This window comes from Sapajus apella, unplaced genomic scaffold, assembly GCF_009761245.1.
Source record: "Sapajus apella isolate SASKATOON/1434 unplaced genomic scaffold, GSC_monkey_1.0 scaffold96, whole genome shotgun sequence".
Taxonomy (NCBI): domain Eukaryota; kingdom Metazoa; phylum Chordata; class Mammalia; order Primates; family Cebidae; genus Sapajus; species Sapajus apella.
In genome coordinates this window covers 4,399-28,213 of record NW_022437036.1, presented here as the reverse complement: position 1 = coordinate 28,213, position 23,815 = coordinate 4,399, and the positions used below count along the sequence as shown (strand labels likewise).

At 42.9% G+C, this 23,815-nt stretch overlaps 1 protein-coding gene and 1 long non-coding RNA gene across 6 annotated transcripts in view; one reads left to right on the top strand and one right to left on the bottom strand.

Annotated features, from left to right (window-relative positions):
* The window catches only part of LOC116535734, a 14,969-nt gene extending 3,130 nt beyond the window's left edge, over positions 1–11,839 (bottom strand). The window contains exons 1-2 of the long non-coding RNA XR_004262341.1: positions 11,696–11,839; positions 6,353–6,355 (exon numbers count right to left, since the gene is read on the bottom strand). This is a non-coding gene — a long non-coding RNA (uncharacterized LOC116535734). The remainder of the gene's footprint in view (positions 1–6,352; positions 6,356–11,695) is intronic.
* PCMTD2 (protein-L-isoaspartate (D-aspartate) O-methyltransferase domain containing 2) overlaps positions 1–19,816 on the top strand; it is a 21,284-nt gene extending 1,468 nt beyond the window's left edge. For 2 of the 5 annotated variants that reach the window (XM_032257050.1, XM_032257052.1), the window contains exons 2-6: positions 3,888–4,218; positions 9,771–9,873; positions 10,999–11,170; positions 12,964–13,087; positions 16,912–17,489. In XM_032257050.1, coding sequence (XP_032112941.1) covers positions 3,888–4,218; positions 9,771–9,873; positions 10,999–11,170; positions 12,964–13,087; positions 16,912–17,291 — 1,110 coding nt within the window. In that variant the 3' untranslated portion in view covers positions 17,292–17,489. Of the gene's footprint in view, positions 1–120; positions 286–3,887; positions 4,219–9,770; positions 9,874–10,998; positions 11,171–12,963; positions 13,088–16,911 lie in introns of those variants that run through there. The other 3 variants (XM_032257051.1, XM_032257048.1, XM_032257053.1) reach the window with 3 other exon arrangements.
* Positions 19,817–23,815: the final 3,999 nt, after the last annotated feature.

The window sequence follows — 23,815 nt, the reverse complement described above, 5'->3', positions numbered from 1 at the left end:
CCCTTTACTTGTGTGTCCCTCACACAGGTCAGCTGAATGTCCACCCCTCTGTACTCATGTGCCCCTCACATAGGTCAGCTGAATGTCCACCCCTCTGTACTCATGTGAATAGTTTTCCTTTTTCTTCTCACACGGGAATGGCTAAGCAACTCCAAGCTGGGCATTTGATAGGCTGTCCTTCGAGAATTAGTGAAGTTGAGGTGCCAGCAGCAACTCAGAAATTGTTGTGGTCGTGCTTGGGGGAAACAGAGCTGTGCACTCAGGTGATGAGAGGAGACCTCAGAGGTGATGGGGTGCAGCTCCTGAGGCCAGTGCCTTTCCCCCTGCCCCACCCCGGCTCGTACCTCCAGTGGAACTTGGCTGGGGGCTCCTTTCATTCTTTGCAACTTCAGTTGTTAGAAAGCCTCTCTGTATTTAGGTGGCATTGTCTGCAACACGTACCGCTGGTCTGGCTTTTGTTAGGCCCGTTAATAGTGTGCATGTGACAGCCTTTCAGGTACACATGCTGCTCGACTTAGGATGGGGTTGCAGCCCAGTAAACACATCGTTAAACCTTAAGTTGAACCATCCTAAGTCGGAGACCATCTGTATTTGAAAAATGTCCCTTTGCCTTCTGTGTAAGAGTTCTGGTTTTCTAGGTGAGAAATCTATTTCTCTCTCTCTCTCTCTCTCTCTCTCTCTCTCTCTCTCTCTGTGTGTGTGTGTGTGTGTGTGTGTGTGTGTGTGTGTGTGTGCGCGTGTGTGTGTGAGAGATGACTGCCCAAAGGAGCTGTGGCTGTGGGTTCTTTTCCCCACCTGTCTTCGACAGTGAATTGCTTTGTCCATATTCCCCTTAAGAAGTGACATCCAGGTTGGATTGTGGTCTCCTGTGTGTAGCGTCCCAAATTGCCATTACCATAGGTTCGTGCTTGTTTTGACACAGCCACGATCACGACCCCCTCAGGTATCAATTCTGAGACCTTCCCATGCCTGCTGCCACTCAGCAAGTGTTCCTCATGTGCCCTGGTAGTTGGTATTGTAAGGAGCAGCAAGGCTGTTATGGACTGCTGCTAGTCACTGCAGAGCAGTGAATAATACTAAGGATTACGGCAGATAATGTGCACAGTATAATCAAGTCCAGCATTCTAAAAATGATTCTACACTTTTACTTTGAAAAACTGGATTTGACTGGATTGTAGAATCCAGGTGAAAGTGATAGGATTTGGTTTTGCAAAGAGCATAGTTTGTTGTCAGTGTTTTTGGTGACATGATGACTGATCACATCCACAGTCTGTTGTTAACAGCCATGGTTTACAGTGTGAGGGAGTGTTAGATTACCAGGCAAAGATGGTAGTAAATATCAGACCCACAGATATTCACATGCACCCTACCAATGGCAATAGATATAGATAGGATTATCCCATAGTCAAAAGATTACCAAAGTGTTGTGTGGTAAACAACATTGCTGTCTTGAGTATTTTTACTTGGTGTGGTATTAGAAACACAGGCTTTTTGCTGTACAGTCCTGGGTTTGAATCCAGTGCCCTCCTCACAAACTGTGTGATCGTGAACAAATTAACCGACCAGCTCCAGTTTGCCTGTTAGTGCTGCGACGTGTGAATGAGGCCGTGACTGAGAGGTGGTCCCTAGAAAACACTTGCCAGCTGTTTTTACTAAGAAGCCGTCTGAACTTTCAGATTAAGGCAGAGTTCAAAATAAATGATAGTTACTTAGTAGAAAATGAAAGTGAAACCTATCCAACATACAGTTTGCGGATACCTTCTAAAGATGTGGTATTGAGATAGGATGATACAACGTTATATACAGGCTTCTGGGTGAAGAGGTGGCTTTCACTCAGCAGGGTATGTGATTTCCAGCTCGTTTCCTAAATAGATCCTTAAGCATCCAAACACCTGATTCCGCTTTTAACCACTGACCTAAATTTTAAGATGACTGTGCTAGGCTATGGGTGTAGCCTCAGAACTCAGTGGCTTATCCAGGATTAAACTCGACCTCATTAGGACTTAACTCCTCTAACTCTAAGTCAACTGGCTATGGACCGTAATCTAACAAGGGCTCCAAAACAATTCAAAAAATTCAAAAAGGGTGTGAAAGTTTAATGACTGCACCATCCTATTGATTTGCAAAATCTGGGGTCTGTTGGGGGGAAATAGGGAAGGGACAGTGGGGGGTGGGGAGTTGAGGAGAGAGAGCATGGGGAGAAATGCCAGATATAGGTGATGGGGAGGAAGGCAGCAAATCACACTGTGACGGGTGTACCTATGCAGCAATCTTGCATGTTCTTCACATGTACCCCAAAACCTAAAATGCAATAAAATAAATTAAAAAAAATTTTAATTAGGAATAAGAAAAAAATAAGTTTTAAACCAAAAAAAAAAAAAAAGCAAACCCCTAACATTTAGCTCTAAAATCTTGATTATGAAGACTGAGTATTCCACCATAAAAACAGAAGATAATTTGTGTTAAGCCATACCCTTCACACTTTTTGTTCACTTGCAAGAAACTATGTGATTATTTTCACTCCTGGGAAAACCTCTCCCACCACTGTCACCAGTTGTGTACACGGGTGTGTATGAAATCTGCCCGCTGCCCCCTCGGCACCCGCCAGTATTTCTTTATTATCCTCATCCCGCTGTTAGAAATCCAGAAGAATGTGAGAAGGGAAGCAAGAATGAACTCATCATAATTATAACAGGTTTTTAAAAAGGTTGTGTTCATGGAAATGTCTTCATGAGGTCTGGTGGTCTTTTTCCCCAACAATCTGTATCTGGCGTTTTGTAAAGCATTACCATTTTATGTGAAGTTAAAGCTTTGAAAAAGTTACATGGGGTAAGTATAAAATTGGAAAGGATATTTTTGTAGCTTTAAGAAGAGTAAGACTTCTCCACATGGAAGAATGTTTTCATGTGAATTAGGTGAAGCTACACTGTGTATTTTAATAGTTAGGCTCAGAGGTGACACCTGCTGCACTTTTTCTTCTTGAAGGCAGCTTGGGAGAAGGTAAGACAAGTAGTTGTTACTTTTAAAGAGCTGGGAAAGCTGCATATCATGCAATTGAGAAGGGGCTATAGGAAGTTCTGGTAGTGCCCCCCCCCCACACTTAAACCTGAGCCAGGAAGCTGATTTTGCATTTGTTAGAAGAAGGTATTTGTCATAGTATGTTGTATTTGGGAAGAGTGTTTTCTTGATGTTTTGTCTAAAATTTGAACATCAAAATATCCAAATCAACAGGTCGAATGGATTGCTTGACTTGGGTGGGTACTTTTGTGTATGTTAGGGATGTAGAGTTCCCAGATGCAATATAGGACACCACTAAATTTTCTTTTCCTTTTTCTTTGTTTTTTTTTTTTTTTTTTTTTTTTTGAGAGACAGAGTCTTGCTGTGTTGCCCAGGCTAGAGTGCAGTGGCACAATCTCTGCTCGCTGCAACCTCCGCCTCCCGGGTTCAAGCAATTCTTCTGCCTCAGCCTCACAAGTAGCTGGGATTACAGGCATGCGTCACCACGCCTGGCTAATTTTTGTGTTTTTAGTAGAGATGGGGTTTCACCATGTTGGCCAGGCTGGTCTTGAACTCCAGACCTCAGGTGATCCGCCTGGCTTGGCCTCCCAAAGTGCTGGGATTGTAGGCATGAGCTCCTGCTCCCGGCCTAAATTAGAGTTTCAAATAAACATCAAACAATTTTTAGTATTGTTTACTTGAATTTTCAATTGAACTGAGATTTTTTTTTCCTTCTAAGTCTGGCAACTCTGGGTGGTGGTGAGGTGGGTGTTGACAAAAGATTATTATTTTCAGAAATCAGCATTTGAAATTGGTATCTGTTTAGAACTTTTATTGTTCTGCTCTTACCTTTAACATAAATAGCTCTTTTTAAAAATTTTTGATTATAGTATTGCCTAAGTGTAATCTTGAACATGGGCGGTGCTGTGAGTGCTGGTGAAGACAATGATGAGCTGATAGATAATTTGAAAGAAGCACAGTATATCCGGACTGAACTGGTAGAGCAGGCTTTCCGAGCTGTCGATCGTGCTGACTATTATCTTGAAGAATTTAAAGAAAATGCTTATAAAGACTTGGCATGGAAGCATGGAAACATTCACCTCTCAGCCCCGTGCATCTACTCGGAGGTGATGGAAGCCCTAGATCTGCAGCCTGGACTCTCATTTCTGAACCTGGGCAGTGGTACTGGGTACCTCAGCTCCATGGTGGGCCTCATTCTGGGTAAGTGTGGAAGGAGAGTCTGAAAACTCATCTGTTTCAGGGACGGAGGCATCTGCTTTGACAGAAAATGTAGTCTGCTGATGGCCCACCTGGGTAGAGACCATAGCCTTCCCAGTAGTTACCTGACGTTGACACATCACTGAGTGGTGGATAGAGTGAGGAGGGAGGAAGGCCTGCATGGCTCTCTTGGGCCCCAGGTTCTCCAGAGGGACCCCTCTTGTTCTCTGTCCCCTCTGCCTGAACTTCCCACAGTCTGTACTGTGCACCTACCCTCTGGACAGTGGAGAACAAAGACAGTTGTGTAAATCTTGACCCCACTATGATTTCTTGATTTAATTTAATCAGTCTTCCTTGTCACTCTTTCTCTAAACCAATGATAATTAACTTTAAAGTCCTTCTGGAGTTAAAGTACTTCTTTTTTTTGTTTTGTTTTTTCATTTTTGCCAGATATTTTTATTAGAATTACATAGTAGCCATTAAAATGGGTTTGCATTTTCTTTAGGAACATTAATTTTTGGATTAAATAAAATACATGGTCTTATTTTAAATCGGGTTCATTTTGTACAATACACAAATTTTTAAATGAGCTGCCCTACACTTAATGTCAGTAGTAAACAATGCACTGAGTCACACAGGAATACTGGCCTCATGCATTGAAAACACTTCAGCATCTTGTTATGCCAGCCAGACCCCTGTACAGTGATGTAAACTAATAATGGTCACTTACATAACTGAAAGAATATAGAAATACAGGTTTTCAAGAACACACACTTACTGTCATCTAGCCTCTCAAGGACAATGTCAAAATAGTAATTGTTATCTTTATACATTTACTCTATTTGGCATTTTCCCGGGAAGACTGAGAAACTGATTGCTATCCACATTTCTACAGAATTCCATGGGAAGTCTACCGAATGAGATTTTCCAGGTTCTTAGCTCTAGACCTTTATTAAGATATGTCATATGACTTACCAAAGGTCACGTCTGTTATGATGGGGCTGACTGTCTACAATATTAACATCATCTAATTATCAACAGCCAATGATTAAGAATTTACAAGGCAATATAGTAAATCCTTCACATGCTTAATCTCTATAAATATTCATAAAAGCCCTTCAGTAGATTCTACTTCTATTTCATTTCTTTATTTGACAGGAAAAGAACCTGAAACTATAATCCCAGCTAGGGAGACTGAGGCAGGAAACTGCTTGAACCAGAGGTGAAGGTTGCAGTGAGCTGAGATCACGTCACTGCACTCCAGCCCAGCCAGCTAGTGAGCTATTTTTTCAAAAATATCCTGGCAGTTTTCAATCAAGATGATGTATTCCAAGAAAAGTATTTAGTATCTTGCCCATCTACGTCTGTGGGGCCGACACTCTGAAGCGATATGGGGGTGTTGGTCCAAGGGGGGACCCCATCGCCGGCGGCAGGAGGCCTCGCCTGACTAGGCAGCCTCGAACCCTGACACCCGCTCCAGCACCCTGGCAGCCCCTCCCGGGTGGGTCGGTGGGGTTAAAGTACTTCTAAGCAGTTTTTGTCTTGTTGGGTTTTGTTTCTGTTTTTGTTTTGACTGAGTCTTGCTCTATGGTCTAGGCTGGATTGCCGTGATGTGAGCAAGGCTCACTGCAGCCTTGACCTCCTGGGCTCTAGCAATCCTCCTGAGTACCTAGGGCCACAGGCACACACCATCATGCTTGGCTAATTTTTAAATTGTGTTTAGAGACGGGGTCTCGCCATGTTTCCCAGGCTGGTCTCAAACTCCTGGGTGCAAGCTGTCCACCTGCCTCAGCCTCCCAAAGTGCTGGGATTACAGGCATGAACCATCATGCCTGGCCTGCTTTGTTGTTTTAATGGTAAGAGTAATACCTGTAGATTTTAAAATTAATTTCAGAGATGGAAGGGATTTCATAGGTTATATGATTTGAAGCTATTTAGCCTATTTTCCCAAACAAATGAGTTGTGAGGGAATTCTGCACATGGGACTATGGCTATTTTTAACAATTACAGTACCAAACAACTGAGGAAAAATGTCACTTGGTGCAAAATGGAACAGCTGGGGAAAGGCATCCATTTTTAACTCAGTAAGGTGGAATGGTTTTGCCAGAGCAGTGATAGGAGCCGACTTATACTGTACAACCTTGCTCTAAAGAGGAAGCAGGGGCCAAGCTGCTGTGGCAAGCTGGGTGAGAGATACTGGATGAAACCAGTGCAGAGAAGCTGGAGTCTATATTGTTTTCAAATCCTGTTAGAACTGACAGGATTTATGGATGGACTATATATGGTTGTGAAGGAAACATCAAGAATGTGGCTGGGCTTGGTGGTTCATGCCTGTAATCCCAGCCCTTTGGGAGGCCGAGGCTGGAGGGTTGCTTAAACCCAGGAGTTCAAGACTGCAGTGAGCTATGATTGCACCAATGCACTCCAGCCTAGGTGGATATGGAATGAGAATTTGGGTTTCTTTATAAGTTTGTATAAATTGGAATTTGGTGAAGTTTTGGGACTGATTATTTGGCTTTTGGCTGTATATTGCTACCTTCAGATATAACAGTGTGTAGATTTTTATAATGCTTTTTGACCTTAATTTCTCTTCGATTGAGACTGTTGTGGCCCCTGTGCTTTCAGAAGAGAACACAGTGCTCAGATTATTTATCATTTTTGAATTTGGGAACTGTGATTTCCTCCATTGTAGCCGAAAAATTGGAACTAAGGTAGAATGTTGGGGAGAAATAGGTGATCAAGCTGACTCAATTAGAAATGCTATTGAAAAGAGCCAAAATGCTTAGGAAAAGATGACTTAAAGTAATCCTGAAGTGGCCAGGCACAGAGGCTCACACGCCCATAATCTCAGCACTTTGTGAGGCCAAGGCTGGCAGATCACTTGAGGTCAGGAGTTTGAGACCAACCTGGCCAACATGGTGAAACCCTGTCTCTACCAAAAATATAAAAAATTAGCCGGGTGTGGTGGTGCATGCCTATAATCCCAGCTACTTGGGAGGCTGAGGAAGGTGAGTCACTTGAACCCAGGAAATGGAGTCTGCAGTGAGCAGAGATCGTGCCACTGCACTCTAGCCTGGGTGACAGAACAAGACTCTATCTCAAAAAAAAAAAAAAAAAAAAAAAAAAAGTAAGCCTGAAAGGGCTTTGCTGTACTTAGAAGTTATAAAGAGAGGCCTTCCAACTTGATGTTATTGCTTCTCTTTTCTGAATCCCCTGTTTACTGGGAATTCTACTGGATTTCGGGAGGAGAGAAGTCTGAAGGAAGGAAAGGCCTGTTCTCTGCTGTAATGGATGTGACATGCTGCTTTGACGCAGCTGAAGGAAGTGACTTTAGGGTGCTGCTGTCATGGACGCGTATCTCGGCTGTGCCTCCAGACGCTGCAGCTTATTCAGCCTTAACAGCATTTTGTGCAAAGCACTGCAGAGTGAAACCTCATCGGCTTCCCGGTGCCTGTGAACGTGAATCTCTTATCTGACAGTTTCTTACTGCGACCCCACTGCCTTTCACGAGGTCTGAGCTGCATCCTGGGTCAGCCATGTTCCTGTGCTTGCTCTGTGGGCTCCTCTCCGCTTTGCTCAAGGCTGTCCCTACCTTTGTTTGCCATCAGCCAGGGGAGAATACAATAGCTACTTAAGAGATGGGGACTCAGGCTGGGCGTGGTGGCTCAGGCCTGTAATCCCAGCACTTTGGGAGGCCGAGGTGGGTGGATCATCTGAGGTCACGAGTTTGAGACCAGCCTGGCCAACATGGTGAAACCCTGTCTGTACTAAAAATATAAAAATTAGCAGGATGCGGTGGCCAACTACTTGTGAGGCTGAGGCAGGAGAACTGCTTGAACCCAGGAGGTGGAGGTTGCTGTGAGCCAAGATCGTGCCATTGCACTCCAGCCTGGGCAACAGAGTGAGATAGTCTGTCTCAAAAAAAAAAAAAAAAAAAAAAAAAGATGACTCATAAGTAACCTACGCGAAAACTGCTGTGTGATCAGGAAGCAGGGCATACCTGGGAGTGGCTTTCCCAGGGGGGCCTTGCAGATCTGGCTTCAGTGCTGTGTCCCAGGTGCCGTGTGGCTAACACCTCCCGGCCACCCTGTGTCCTCCTTCCCCTGCTAGTCATCTTTTTATTAAGCAGGTGGGTGGAGGGGTTTGTGTTACTATTATTTGGTGTTAAGCCTCTTGGGCATAGGAACCGTGTCTCATATTTGTTATTAGAATTAACTGCTTATTAAGTATTTGATAAGGATGGTGAGGGGTCAGTGAAAATAAGATGAGTGTGAAAATCAAGCAGCTTTTTTGGTCTCTGGCATAGTGACAGAGTCATGGGAATTGAAGTCAGAGTTGGCAGAAGGTCTTGAAGTTCAGAGTAATTCAGGATTTGATGTTGTAAATAGTGAAAAGATGGACTCTCAGGTAGGGTGTATTTTGATGAGGTAATGTTTTAGCAGCAGCTCTGTGTATGAAATACGGTGAGAGAAAAGAGCAGCAGGTACAGCTGTCCAAACGGGGGCCAGAGAAGCCTTGTCCTGGGCGGGTGGCTGTTGTACTAGGAAGACCCATGCGGCAAGATGCAGAGGTGTGGGATGCACAGAAGGTTGTTCATGTGTCAGCATTTCTGCTAGATTATAGATCACTGTGGTGTATCTGTCTACTACATGAAGTCCTACATGCCCTGTCAATTTTTACATGTAGATTTAAAAAATTAAAGGTAAATGAATAAGCGTGAAGTGTGAATTCTGGTGGACTTTTACGTATGCATCCATCTCCATATAAACTCCACCCAGAACAAGATGCAGAGTAGAAACAGCACCCCAGGAAGGCTCCACTGCCTTCTCCTCCTTCTGGAAAGGTTACCACTGTTGTACTCCCCTTCCAGAAAGCTGATGACTGTTTTGCCTTCTCAGCACAAATGAATTTTGCCTGATTTCTACCTTTGTGTGAGTGGATTCCCACAACAGAGAGACTCATCTATGCTGAGTGTCAGTACTTTGTTCTCACTTAACATAGGGGCAGTTTTATGTGGAGGGAGCACTTTCATCATTAAGTAGACTTGTAACATTTCTCACTTGTATTTCAAATTACTGGTAAATATCCTTTGATGTAAAACACGTTTTATTGTGACTTGGAAGCATAATTTTATTTTAAAGACGATGATTGAACCCTGTTTTGTGAATATTAAAATGCATACATCTGAGTGTTTTGGGGAACCTTTCAGGGAAAACAGAATCATCTTCAATGTTACCTCTGAACAAACAGGTGAGGCCTATGTCCGTTTCGCTTGCAAATACATGTTTCTTCTTTAATTCATTAGTTAGACTTGAGCAGTTGTTTTTTTCCATTTTCAAATGATTCTTTAAAAGTTTGAGGGTAGAGAAGCCCAGGCGTCAGAACAAGTATTTATGATGTGGTGAGCCGTGGTAATGTGATGAGACCTCAAAACTTTGTGAATTTCTGTAATTATACATGTTAAATCAGATGTGTTACAGTTGATAAGAGAGAAGCAAACGAATGAACAAGAGTTCTTGTTCTGTTTTTACATGTTTTCTTCTTAAACCTTCTAGGTCCTTTTGGTGTGAACCATGGGGTCGAGCTTCATTCGGATGTGATAGAGTATGCAAAGCAGAAACTGGACTTCTTCATTAGAACAAGTGATAGTTTTGACAAGTAAGATGAAATAATATCCATTGGGTCAGAGAATGTGAATTATAATTTTACAAACTTTTGATCAGATAGAAAGAAATCAGCTTATTAGTGTTCATGTGCCAGCAAACATGATTAAACTATGGTAGGATGGGCGGGGTGCAGTGGCTTACGCCTGTAATCCCAGCACTTTGGGAGGCTGAGGCGGGTGGATCACCTGAGGTCTGGAGTTGGAGACCAGCCTGACCAACATGGAGAAACACCATCTCTATTAAAAAAAAAAAATTAGCTGGATGTGGTGGCACATACCTGTAATCCCAGCTACTCAGGAGGTTGAGGCAGGAGAATCACTTGAACCTAGGAGGTGGAGGTTGCGGTGAGCCAAGATCGTGCCATTGCACTTCAGCTGGGCACAAAAGAGCAAAACCCTATCAAAAAAAAAAAAAAAAAAAAAAAGGAAAAGAACAACAACAAAGAAAACCACTGTGGTAGGAGATGATGCCATGTGTCTGCTCTAACTTTTAAAAATATTCTGTGTTTTTGAGGGTTTTAGGTTTTTCTAAATGTTACACCTACGTAAAGGTAATTTATCACCAATATAAGAATAGAAGAAAACACAAAATGTTCATTTTGCTCAATTTTCATGTTTCCTATTTAAGATAACTTTTTACCACCTCGTTTCTGAAATAAAATTGTTGCATTTGTCTCCAAACAGTATATGTAACTAGCTTTTGCCATTTTAAAATAAGGCATTACAGTTCTCATTTGAGGGATTAAAATTTTTAGAAACCCCAAATGCAGTTTCACCACCCCCACATCTCACTCATTGTGTGGTATTAATAGATCTTACACAAGATGATAAGAAGATGACAAAGACAGCAGTGACTAGAGATTGTGTTAAATTTGGGTAATACTTTTGATATTTACTTTCATACTATTTTGTTTGGCATTTCTAGAGTTCTAGATATAAAGTGAAATTCTTTTTGGAAGTAATTCTTGGATGTTTGTAATTCTTTTCTTCCAGCTCCCTGGCTCTGTAAACTGTGTTACATTTGCTTTGGGATTTTAATCTGTGGTTAGCATAGATTTACTGTGTATACTTGTTACAGTGTGATACCTTTAGTTGCAGGAAACATTTTGTACTTCCAGGTTTGACTTCTGTGAACCCTCCTTTGTTATTGGGAATTGCCTGGAGATTTCTCCGGATTGTTCTCAGTATGATCGTGTATACTGTGGGGCTGGTGTGCAGAAAGAGCATGAAGAGTACATGAAAAATCTTCTCAAAGTGGGAGGGATCCTTGTCATGCCACTGGAAGAGAAGGTCAGATTCCCTTCATAACTGACATTTTTGCACACTGTTTGCCAAGGTCTGTTCTGGGCAGTTTATGTATACTTACCCTTTTAAGAAATTCCTGCATTTCACAAATTAGTAACCAGAGTCAGGGACAGGTGAGGGAGGTCATACAGGTATCCTAGGTGGGGCCAGAACCTGAGTCAGGTACGTACTTCAGAGACTACACGTGAAACTCTTTCCTCCGTCTTCCTTCTCTCTTTCTTTTCCTTCTTCTATCCCTTCCCCCTCACCTCCCTCTTCTTTCCCCTTCTCCTTCCCCTCTTTCCCCCCAGCTGCTCTGAGTTTTAATTCTAACTGTTAATCTGTTATAATTGTTCTCTTATTAGAATTATATATAAAATTATTAGAATAAATGTATTCTCATTGTTAGTCTAATTGATAAATGCCTTGATGTTATGCATTGTACAGGAACCCTTTGCTTAGTGAGAGTCTTGTCCAGGTTTGCCGTTTGGTCATGCATGTTTGTCTGTGTTACTGTATTTCACTGGGTACAGACACGAGTTGGTCACCAAGAAGAATGCCTCTCAGTCACAAAGAACTAGGAAAAAAAACAATAAAAATTAGGAGTTTTTAATTGTTTTAATAAAAATTTGGAGATGGGATCTTTCTCTGTCATCTAGGCTGGAGTACACTGTAACCTCAAACTCCTGGGCTCAAGTGATCCTTCCGCCGCAGCGTCCCAAGTAGCTGGCACTACAGGCACATGCTGCCATGCCCCGCTCATTTTATTTTTTTAGTGACAGGTTCACTGTGTTGCCCAGGCTGATTGCAAACTCCTGGCTTCAGCAGTCCTTTCACGAGTTGTTGGCACGAGCCATCACACCTGGCAGAAGACTGTTTTAGATGTCTTTACTAATGCAAGTGATATGAGAAATCTTTGTTGCTATATAAAAATGCATTGGATTTTTTATTCGAATTGTATCATCTCGATTACTTTGAGGATCGCGGACATCTTTACAATGTTTCATCTGCTTATCTAGAATATGAAATAGGGGTTTGTAGTTTCATTTAAGGTTTCATACATCATTTATTGATTATACTGAAATACTTGTTTTTCATTATAATTAGAAAGTCTACTTTTAAAAATGTTTAAATAAACACAAGTTTTGCTGATATACAAGAATGTTAGTTGATGTTTACCTAGTGCATAGCTACTTAGTCCTTTAAGTTATAAATTCATGACATAGAATCTTAGTTTTTAGTGGATTTACTGACTTTGATATTTTTAGAAAAGACCAGCATGAAAGAACTGATCAAAAATAGTTCCGTGACCTGTGTAGGCCACTTGGAGACTGACCGAGCCACGCGGAGCACACAGAGGGTCGTGTCTAAGTGGGTTCTCTGGTGCTCCTAATACTTTAATTCAAAAGAAATGTTTGATGACCTACACTGCAGTATGTTAAGCCACCAGATCCCGGTGCTTTCGTGGGGGTGATGTCAGGGCAAGGCTCATCCCCACATTCTCTGTGTGGTTGTTTCCTCTTGCTATCCTACAACTAGTTTGTCTTGAATATCTATTTCCTATAAACAGAACTTAGGCCTAGGGCCTGAATATATTCAGAGTCAGCATTTTTGCAGGCATATTCGTAAGATAGATGTATTTCATGGCACATCTCATTAGGGGTCTGTATGTCAAAATACTTCATTTTATTGTAAGCATATCTGTGTATTTTTATAGTATGTATAGGAATGATTATATTTAAATATGAGCTATATAGTAGCCAAATATTTTGAATATTCTCATTTTGTCTCTTGGATAGTTGACTAAGATAACACGCACCGGTCCTTCAGCTTGGGAAACCAAAAAGATACTCGCTGTTTCTTTTGCTCCTCTGATCCAGCCCTGCCATTCAGAGTCAGGAAAACCAAGACTTGTCCAGTTGCGTGAGTATACCAGTCGTCTACCAATGTACCAGTCTTTACTTACTTTATCTTTTAGATCTTTTTCATCTCATTAGATTTTAAAAGGAAACAAAATTTACAAAGAACCTTCTGATAGTAAACAGCACCACTCCCATGCTGAAACTTTAAAATTCTACAAGCAATTTCAGGCATTTAAAAAATTATAATCTATTTTTAGCCTATTTCAGGTTATTTTAGCCGTCTTTGAAATATACAAAGAGCTGTTGTTGGTCACGCCATTGGAAGCAAAGGACACACATAAAAGGGAGCTCATTTTGCCACATAGGGGACTTAGCCTATTTGCCACCTCCACTAGGAGAGGTTTTACAGAGAGAGCCATCAGCCAAAGAGCTCCTACAGAGTCAGGGGCTTCTGCTCCCCAGGGCTGCTTAGCGCCTGCTGCCTTGTGGGTAGATGAAGGGTAGAGAACACATTGCAGCTAATCTACTAGGGTGTGGATAGGAGACTTTCTGTGGAAGCTTCCATAGCCAAGCCTTTGTGTTTCACTAGTTCAGGATGCAGACTGAGCAAGGAACCGATACCAGGGCCAGCATAACAGCAAAACGTCCTAATATTTTAAAATTTAAACAACTCACATGGAAGATGCTCTGATCATTTAGAAAATTTGGAAAATGCAAAAAATAATAGGAAGGAAAAAAGTTGTGCATAGTCCCACCCAGAGACAATAACATTTTGGCAAATCTCTTCCAGAAATGTTTTTTAATTTATTAGGAATCATTTATTAAATGATTACACTTTGTTTTGGTCTCTGCTAAGTACAGGTCCTAAGAAATAGACACGATTCTTGAAATTTGATAATGAGCAACAATAGGATATGCAAAAGGGTTAGGGTAATTAGGGCAGGTTTGGCAGAGGGTGATGTATGTGCTTGGCCTTCGAGGGCAAAAAGGAATTCCCTAAACAGAAAAAAGGGGAGAAAAGTGTCAGCAACGGCAGGATAGAAGTCAAAGCGCGTGTTCCCCCATGCAGTCAGGGTTGAGACAGGTGGTAGAAACTACTGGTATGTAGGTTAGAATTGGGCTTATCATGTAGGCTGGAGAAAGCTATCAGATACATTAAATAAAAGATGCAGTGCCTGTGTATGCTGGCTAAGCCTGGTGGTTGGGTGGAGGGTGAATCTGTCAAATGCGTGCTCTGAAAATCTCACCAGAATAACCTTTTTAAGTAAGTGCTGCTCTTGGTGGGGAGGGCACCAGCTTCCAGAGCCTCAGCAGAGTGTGGGAAGGCAAGGACATCTTTGCGGTACTTATGAGAATTTTTTAGGGTCTGGTTGAAAATGAGTCTTTCCCTATGAGGGTTTCATGTGGCCTGATTAAGAATCATGACAATGTGGTGGGCACTTGGGATGCTTGTTTTGAGGAGATAGCTTTGAAGAGAGTGTTAGATGATCAACATTAATGTGATGCTTTTAGAGTTTCTTAAGTGACCCATCAAGTTATTTGCATGTTTTCTTTTCCTGGGCCAGAGTTTCCTAGACTAGTAAAGTCATGTTTGTGAAGACAGTGGAGTAGAAAACTCTGTGAGTGTAGACATACATGATATGGGATCATGTGAGTGTAGATGGCGTGGGGTGGGGTGTGTAAGTTTAGACCTGCACGATATAGGGTCATGTGGCGTGGGGTCGTGTGAGTGTAGATGTGTGTGGCGTGAGGGGGTTAGGTTAGCTCTCTGATTGAATGGACACAGGACACATTGGAAGTAGGAACCAGTGGAAAGCTGTTGGAATTTTCCAGGCGAGAGATAAAGATGAAAACTAAGGCACTGGTTTCTACAGTGGAGAAGATTGAATGATACATACAATGATACAGTCCATCTGAGGAAGGACATGTGAGCCTGAGGTGTTCATTGTCTGTTGTAGACCTGGGCCTGTGGGAGGCTCAGGATCCTGGTCAGGACTGGATTAGAACCTTGGGAGCTGTTGGCTGGCCTCTGTCATTTAAAACCACAGAATGGAGGTAAAACCAAGGACTAGCAGTCATACCTAGAAGGGGAAATGGTAGAAATTGGAACCTTAGGCGCACGACTAGGCTGGCTGGAAGAGGAAGAGCCTGCAAGAGAAAAGAGCTGTGGAGATCAGAGAGAGGGGCTGTGACTTGGGCCAGGGGAGCAGTGAGTGCCACGTGCCTTATCCCAAGCCGACACCTTGAGATCTAGGGATGTCAAAGCTGAAGACTGGGACTCTGAGGGCGTCAGAAGGAGTTGTTTTAGCCTCTGGGGCAACAGCCAGATCCCAGTATCTCTGGAAATAATCTTTCTTGATGTGAGATTATGAAGGAAGGAAGGATGACAATACTTGAGGAAGGAGCTGGGGCACAGATGGGGCAAGAGGCATGATCGTGTGATTCAATGAAGAGACAAAGGAAGTGCCGGAGCATGTCCTGGAGAAAGGATAAGGGACCCCTTGCCCATGGAGTCAGAAAAGCAGGAAAGGTTGAAGGGAGAAGGTGCTGCTTATTCAGGGCCAAGAGACCGGGACACAAACAAGCCTGTTTGAGGGCTTCCAAAGAACAATGATAATTGCTGAGATTCTGTGCAGGCCTCTCTGATTTTGGTAATGAATGTTGTACACAGGCCGGGCATGGTGGCTCACGCCTATAATCCCAGTACTTTGGGAGGCCAAGGTGGGTGGATCACGAGGTCAAGAGATCAAGACCATCCTGGTCAACATGGTGAAACCCCGTCTCTACTAAAAATACAAAAATTAGCTGGGCATGGTGGCGTGCGGCTGTAGTCCAGCTGCTCGGGAGGCTGAGGCAGGTGAATTGCTTGAGCCCAGGAGGCGGAGGTTGTGGTGAGCCGAGATCATGCCACTGCATTCCAGCCTGGTAACACGAGCGAAACTCCGTCTCAAAAAAAAAAAAAAATGTTGTACACAACACAAGAGCGCTCTCTGTAGTGCAGACCGTTACTCTTCGGAGAAGTTGAGTCCTGTAGGGAAAAGCGATGCTGTTTTTCCATTTAATGTAATTTCTTTCCCTTTGAGAAATACTGCCAGCATGAAATTGTGAGCTTCAATTGTCAAATCTTCCTCCTAAGAGTGCTTTGGTGTGTGTTTTTTTCTGAAAAAATGTTTGGATTTGCATTTTCCTACTTTACTAAAAAAGGAACAAATATTCAATTTGTAAATAACTATGAAAATACTAATAGATAAAAGAATGTTAGGCCAGGCATGGTGGCTTACCCCTGTAATCCCAGCACTTTGGGAGGCCCAAGCGGATGGATCACTGGACATCAGGAGTTTGAGAACGGCCTGGCCTGCATGGTGGCATGTCCCTGTAGTCCCAGCTGCTGGGGAGGCTGATGCTAGAGGATCACTTGAACCCAGGAGATGGAGGTTGCAGTGAGTTGAGATTGTACCACTGCACCCCAGCTTGGGTGACAGAGTAAGACTGTGTCTCAAAAAAAAGAATGTTGGAGACATATTCACTCTATTACTAGTGGATGAGTATTAATATACACACGAACACAGCAACTAATAGTAATGAAACTAGGCTGTCATGAGAACAAACTGTAACCCAGGTTTTAATTCCAGCACTGATTAATATAGCCAAGCAATATTGCTTCCTTTTCCTTTCAAAGTTAAGGATTAAGTCATTTGAAAATATCTTTTGAAAAGTAGCAGTAAATTGGAGCACTAATTGACATTTGCTTAGCATTCTCTCGTATTCTTAAAACATATTCGTAAATTTGCCAGTTAATTCAAATGATGTTACGGTTTTTAGATGTTTAGGTGTGGTGGTGTCACTCAGATGAGTCTGACTATGTGTCATTCTTTTGTGCTGCAGCACCAGTGGCAGTTCGCAGCCTCCAGGACTTGGCTCGCATCGCCATCCGGGGCACCATTAAGAAGATTATTCATCAGGAAACTGTCAGCAAAAACGGAAACGGACTAAAGAACACCCCCAGGTTTAAGCGAAGGAGAGTTCGCCGCCGTCGAATGGAAACAATTGTCTTTTTGGACAAAGAAGTCTTTGCCAGTCGTATTTCCAACCCCTCAGATGACAACAGCTGTGAAGCTTTGGAAGAGGAACGGAGGGAAGAAGAAGAGAAGACCCTGCCTGAAACAAAGCCAGACCCCCCAGTGAACTTCCTACGCCAGAAGGTCCTAAGCCTCCCTCTGCCAGATCCCCTGAAATACTACTTGCTTTATTACAGAGAAAAATAAGTCTCCGGTTTGAAAGGGGGAAATGAGGAAGAGCAGATTGCTGAGTTTGAAGTTTGTGCTGCCTGTGTGCGGTTGAAGAGTGACCTGGAAGCAGATGTTGTGGGGAAGGGAACTGCTGGACTCATCCACGTCATGGCTTTTTTCTAGTTCCTGATAGACCTCTAAAATTTTGTTTAGTTGTATGATTTCTTTACGTAATTCAACAAGACCTACATTGCATAGAAGACTGCTTTCCCAAATTGGAGAGGATCTTCACAGAGAAAAAGATAAGGGTGTTTCTTTTTCAGCTATGATGAAACACTAGTAAGTGTGCATAAGAGGGACTGACGACCATTTCTGATACAACATGCACGTTACTCACTATAAATGAAAACTGAAGTAGAAACTAACCTGTGTTGCTTATAAAGTGTGAAAGCACAAGCTTATAAATGTATACAATCTTTCGTGGGTGTGACACACCTGTGTCCAAGCTTGAATTTTTATGATATGTGCCACTTAATTACTGGCACAGAGTAATACTGAACTTGTTAGTTTTCTAGTGGGGAAACATTATGGAGAAGCCCTCCCTTATTTTAAGTAACTTAATTAAATCTTATGTGAGTTGTCAGGTGTAATTTTTCAAAGGAAAAATTTTGATGGGGTGGAGGAATGAACAGCCAGGTAATCTTTCTGGAATTCCAGGAGAATTCCAAAGAGGTGTTTTTTTTTTTTTTTTTTTTTGACACCTTCTTTTGATATCTTTAAAAGAACCACTGTCAAGTAACCCTTAAAAGAATATCCTGGAAAATGAAGCAAGTTTTTTCCTGTGTGTGAGCAATAAGCAAAGTTACATTTGCCCTAACTGTAGGGATGATTCTTTACTCAATTTTAGGTGTTGACACCCTCCATCCTAAGAACAGGTGGAAAGTATTAGGAGTGCAAGAAATAGATTCGGGACTGTATTATGGACAGCCTATGCTTTTTGACTTCAGTTTGCTATTTTTCTGTGATCACATTGGAGTACTGATTCATAGATTCTATCTTTTATAAATCTAGAGAGAAAGAGATTTGTTAGTTTTGTAATTTTTCATAAGAACAAATGTATGTATTTTAGCAGCTGTGTTGCATGAGAACAGTGTAACTCACAGTAACTTGTGAAGTCGGCCGTCTCTGGGCCTTGTGTGTGGAGAGCTCTGTCCTACTAAGTGGTAGGGCTCAAAGAACAGCGGCCCTTTTGGTAGGCACGTGGGAGGATGATCAGAGTTACATTGCTTGTTCCAAAACATTGGTTCTTTTTAAAACTTTTTTTTTTTTTACCCAAAGAAAAGAGTAGTATAAATTATTAACAGTAAGCATAAATTCAGAGTGTTGATGTAGGATTAATTATCCAGATTTTATTTTTAATCTGAATCCTCAGCTTCTTGGGAGTCTCTGTGGTTTTGCCAGCTTAGCTGATCTTTTCTGTGTTTGTAAGTAACTGAGTCATTTTTACTGTACAATACAGTTTGCATGTATAGCTGGCAAAACGTGTATTCCTCTAGACGGGCCAACTGTAGCCATTTTAAAGAAAGTTAGTTCAGAGTTGTTTCCTTTTAACTCGTTAGTCAAGCTTCATTCTTTCAGAGAGAGATGTGTGATTTACATTTACTTGCTAATGTTTTGTAGTTTTGACATCCTTGTGGGCATTATTCTAACTAATATGTAGACACATGGAAATTTTTGGACATAATATTAAATGAGTGTTATCTGTGAAATTTTTTAGGTGGTTTGACTAATTTTGTATATGGACTGCATTTTTTAAAAACCGCATTTGCCTTTATGCTAGATTGTAAATTCCCTCATATATTAGACATTTCCTAGCATTTCGTATTTATGTGTTGTCAGTTTGTGATTTTAAAACCAGAATTTGGTTTAAAAAATATGGTTGTAATATATGTGAGAAATAGTTTGGTGATAACCTTATGAAAATAAAGGATTGTAAGTAAGGTTTCCTGTGTACCTTATACCAGAAATTCAGTATCATATACTACTTTCTGTTTTCAAACAGAGAAATCATAATATAGTCTGTATTGTCTGAAAGATCTATATCGTAAACCACAATCTTGACAACTATTTACTTTTGAGTAGTTTGTATTTTAATATGTGACTTTTGTTTTGAAAAGTAATAAAGCCATAGACTTGTGCAAAACAAATTTCAAGTTTAGAGATATTAAGTATGTAATGTAAGAATCAAATGTATATGTAAAAATACTTTTATCAGTCTGGAACTTGGGAAAAATCCAAGGAATCTGAAACATAGATTTTAATGAGCTGATGAACACAAATTACGTTAATAAAGGCAGTCAGGATATTTTATCCTTAGCATTGCTTCCGCACCCTGTGTGGGATTCAAATTCTTGAATATGTTCTTTTCTAAACCTTAAGAATGTCTTTTCTTTACTAACATGTATTTACTTTCAGCAAATATTTCTGTTATTGCTTGATTATGTAACATTCACAGATGTAGAGAAGGCATTATTTTTCATTAATAAATGTGGAATCGGAATGGACGAATGGAGAAATGGCTAGCTCCAAGTACGTAAGAGAATAGGGCTTTGCAGATGGCGTGTCATGGTTTTGGCGTAATTTTCCCACGTTCAGCTGTCTTAAGGAGCAGAAATATTTTTTTTTGCTTGTTTTCAGTTATCCAGAGCACAAATGTTATTTAGATGTTGGAATCCTGGGATCAGTCTCCCAAAGAGCTTATATTTTCTTTTTCTTATTGTATGTGCTTCTGGGTACCGGCTGTACAGGAACTGCCAGGGTGTGTTGCTCACTGTCATCAGGGAGCAGGCTCAGTCTGGAAAATTCTAGAACCATGACTCAGGCAGCTGCATCATGTCCATTTTGGGAAAAATAAAATCTCTGGAGCTGACCTTTGACTGGGACTTGACCTCCCAAGAAGTGGCACCTATACAGTGGTTAGAGGTCTGGTCCAGTGGGAGGCTGAAGGCTCCTCCTCACCCGCTCCACTTCCACCTGTGGGGAGGGGCCGCTGCCCTCAGCACCCTTTGCCCACAGCACCCCCCAAACACTTCCCCCTCTCCCCTTTCTGGCCTTATCCCTGGTCTCTCTGAGAAGTGGGATATGCCCTCACCTCCTTAAAGGGCCAGCCTGGGCCCAGTGGACACAGGTGAGGCACCCTCTTGTGCCACTCTGTGCCTTCTTGAGGCACCTTCACTAGAGATTAAAGGGACGTGATGGCTGTTCCAAAGTGTGGGTAGCTGGAGGAGGAGCCGGGGGAGGTGTGAGAGGTGGGCTTTGGGTTAGCCCTGAGTTTTCTGGGCTCCAGTGACAGCAGGATGGAGGCTCAGGGTCAGCTCTGGGTACAATGGGGTGGAGAGTCAGGGAGAGCTTCGGGGAGGCTACCCCTGCCCCATCCCTCCTTGTCCACACACATTTGTTGTCTCCAAGTTGTGAAGTGCAGAGTCTGGAATGAAGCTGTTGGTGGGACTGTGCTCCCTCTGAAGACCCTAGGGAGGCTTCTGCTCCAGGCCTTTCTACAGCTTCTGATAGTTTCTTTGCTTATGACAGCAAAGCGCCAGGCTTCACAAACCTTCTTCCCTGTGCGTGTTTCTGTGTCCCAAGTTTCCCTTCGGTTAAGGACACAATCATATTCATGAATCAGGCATGAATGTTCTGATGGTTAATTTTTGACATTTGCTTGATTGGATTAAGAGATACATAGCTGGTAAAGCACAATTTCAACATTTCTAGTCATTTGATTACAAGTTCTCAGGCATCCAAAATAAAATGACAGTTTCTAGGGCTTCTGTGGGAGAGTATGGAAGGTCTTTTTGAACTTTTTAACACTATCAACTAAAAAGAATGATGTGGTTCATAAATTTGGAAAGGAGAGATTTCTTTTTTATTAATTATTTTTTTGAGAAGGTGTTTAACTCTTGTTGCCCAGGCTGGAGTGCAATGGTGTGATGTTGGCTCACTGCAACCTCCACCTCCCAGCTTCAAGTGATTCTCCTGCCTCAGCCTCCCAATTAGCTGGGATTATAGACACCCACCACAACACCCAGCTAATTTTTTGTATTTTTAGTAGAGACAGGGTTTCACCATGTTGGCCAGACTGGTCTCAAACTCCTGAACTCAGGTGATTCACTTGCCTTGGCCTCCCAAATTGCTGGGATTACAGGCATGAGCCACTGCACCCAGTGAGAGATTTACTTCCTGTAAAGGGTTGCAGCCTGCAGGGTAGTCCTTCTAATAGGCTGGGAAGCATAGGCTCCAGCCAGAAGCCAGAAGCAGACACTTCAAGGGAGAGATAAAGAAAACAGAAATTTATGCTGAGTGGCATGGCCAAATACAAATATTTAATAAGCTCTAGGAGTAGTCATGAATATTTATGAAAGGAGAAATTGTGCAATCGCAGTTGAGTTTCTTCCTCATAGGTCCCATGTACAAAAAAATGGCAGTGTTACCATGATGACAGGGTAAGGGGTGAAGTTTTCAGCCTTCTGACATCAAAAGGTGAAGCAGAGGACATGAAAACTTGCTCTGTGCATCTACTATATACTGTCCAGACCCTCTCTGTCATGGGTGGCCTCTTATCAGGCAAGAAAGGAAAGGCAGCTTCAGGCAGATGGTTGATCTCTGTGGTGGAGTCTTTTGAAGGGGCTGGTTTCTCTTAAATCCTTTGGTTAGGTGTCCAGATTTGTGTACATCTATAATTGGGCTGCTTTACTTGGTTTTAAGATACTTTTGTATATTGAATACAAATTCTTTCTCAGATCTGTATTTTGCAGAGTTTCTTTCAATATGTGGCTTGTGTTTTTATTCCCTTAACAAGATCTTTTCCAGAGTACACACTTTTAATATTAAAAAAAATCCATCTAATTTTTTGGTGTGTATTGACAGTTTGTGTTGTTTGTTAAAATTCATCACCGAACCCAAAAGAGCAGATAGATTTTATTCTATGTTTTCTTCTAGAAATTGTATCGTTTTGCATTTTTAGTGTAATTATGATTCTGAGTGGTTATTTGTATAAGTTGCAAGGTTTTCATCTAGATTGATTTTATTTCCTATGGTTTCCAATGAATTGTTCTTTCACTTATTTTGGGAAAGACACAAGATAGTGGGCTCTGTTAGAGTCGGTAGATAGCTAGACATGAACATGATGGGAAGGCTCACCTGGAAGGACCATCAAAAACTTATATATTAGTAGCATCTCTAATGCTGGAGTGGATGGGCGCTTGTCAGTTGTGGGTAGGAGGAAGAAGAGGTACCTATGCAGAAAGAAACACCCTAGAACTCATCTTAGGGTGCCCCAATCATCATTCACTCTACAGTTAAAATGTCAGAAAATTGCTAGCTACATGCTGACAAGAAGGACAAAGGGGACATTTTTAAGAGAAACCTGGGGAAGATTTCTCTTCTCAGATTAGGGCAGGGAAGGGTATCTGAAAGAGATAGGGAGGCACAGGAGGTACAGATGTGACTGCTGTAGGGCCTTCCTGGGAGGCGGGAAGGAGCCAGCCACAACAGTGGATTTGGATTGATCACCACACATGTGCCTTAACCAAGAGTGAGGAGGCCCCACAAGCCAAAGAGAGGCAAGTTGGGGACCTAAGGTAGGAGCAGAAAAACCAGACAAAACGGGGAGAGTTGAGACAGAGGCAGCAGGGAGCATGCCTCCACTACACTGTGCACAAGAGGGCCCTACAGTGTCCCAAGCAGCCAGCAAGGGGAGTGCCGCCAGGACACTATGGGCAAGATGGCCCTACAGTGTCCCAGCTGCCCGCAGTGGGTGTGCCACCAGTACACTATGGGCAAGATGGCCCCACAGTGTCCCAGCTGCCAGCAGGGCCGCTACACTGTGAGCCACAGGGCCCTACAGTGTGCCGAGCAGCCAACGGGGGCACATGAATACCACACCATGAGCAAGAGGACCCGGCAGTGCTCTAGTTCCCATCACGGGAGTGCTGCCAGGACACTATGAGCGAGGGGCTCTTGCAGTGCCCCGAGTAGCCAGCAGGGGGCGTGCCCCCACTGCACCGAGAGTAAGAGTGCCCAGCAGCACAGGCACCACACCGTGGGCAAGAGGATGTAGCACTGCCCTGGTTGCCAGCAGCGGGCATATTGCCACTACACTGTGAGCAAGAGGGCCCTGCAGTGCTCCAGCTGCCAGCAGGTGATGCCAGTCACCACGCTGTAGGAGGGCCCTGCAGTGGCCCTAGCCGCCAGAAGGGGGCGCGGTGACAGCGTCGTGAGCAAGAGGGCCCCCAGCAGGGGGCGCCACGCCCGCCTTTGAGATTCCTGAGGCTCCGCCACTGGCGTGCATCATGTCACACCACCGCGGTGCATGGAGTCACAGCGGTCTGCAGAGCTGCGTTCTCCTCTGTATAGAACTGGGGGGCATGGGGAGGGTGGAGCTGCGTCCTCCTCTGCACAGACCCTGGGCTGGGTTCTTACTGCAAGAGGGCCTTACAGTGGCTCTAGCTGCTGTCAGGGAGTGCGGGCACAGGACCAGGAGCAAGAGGGCCCCGCACTGCCTG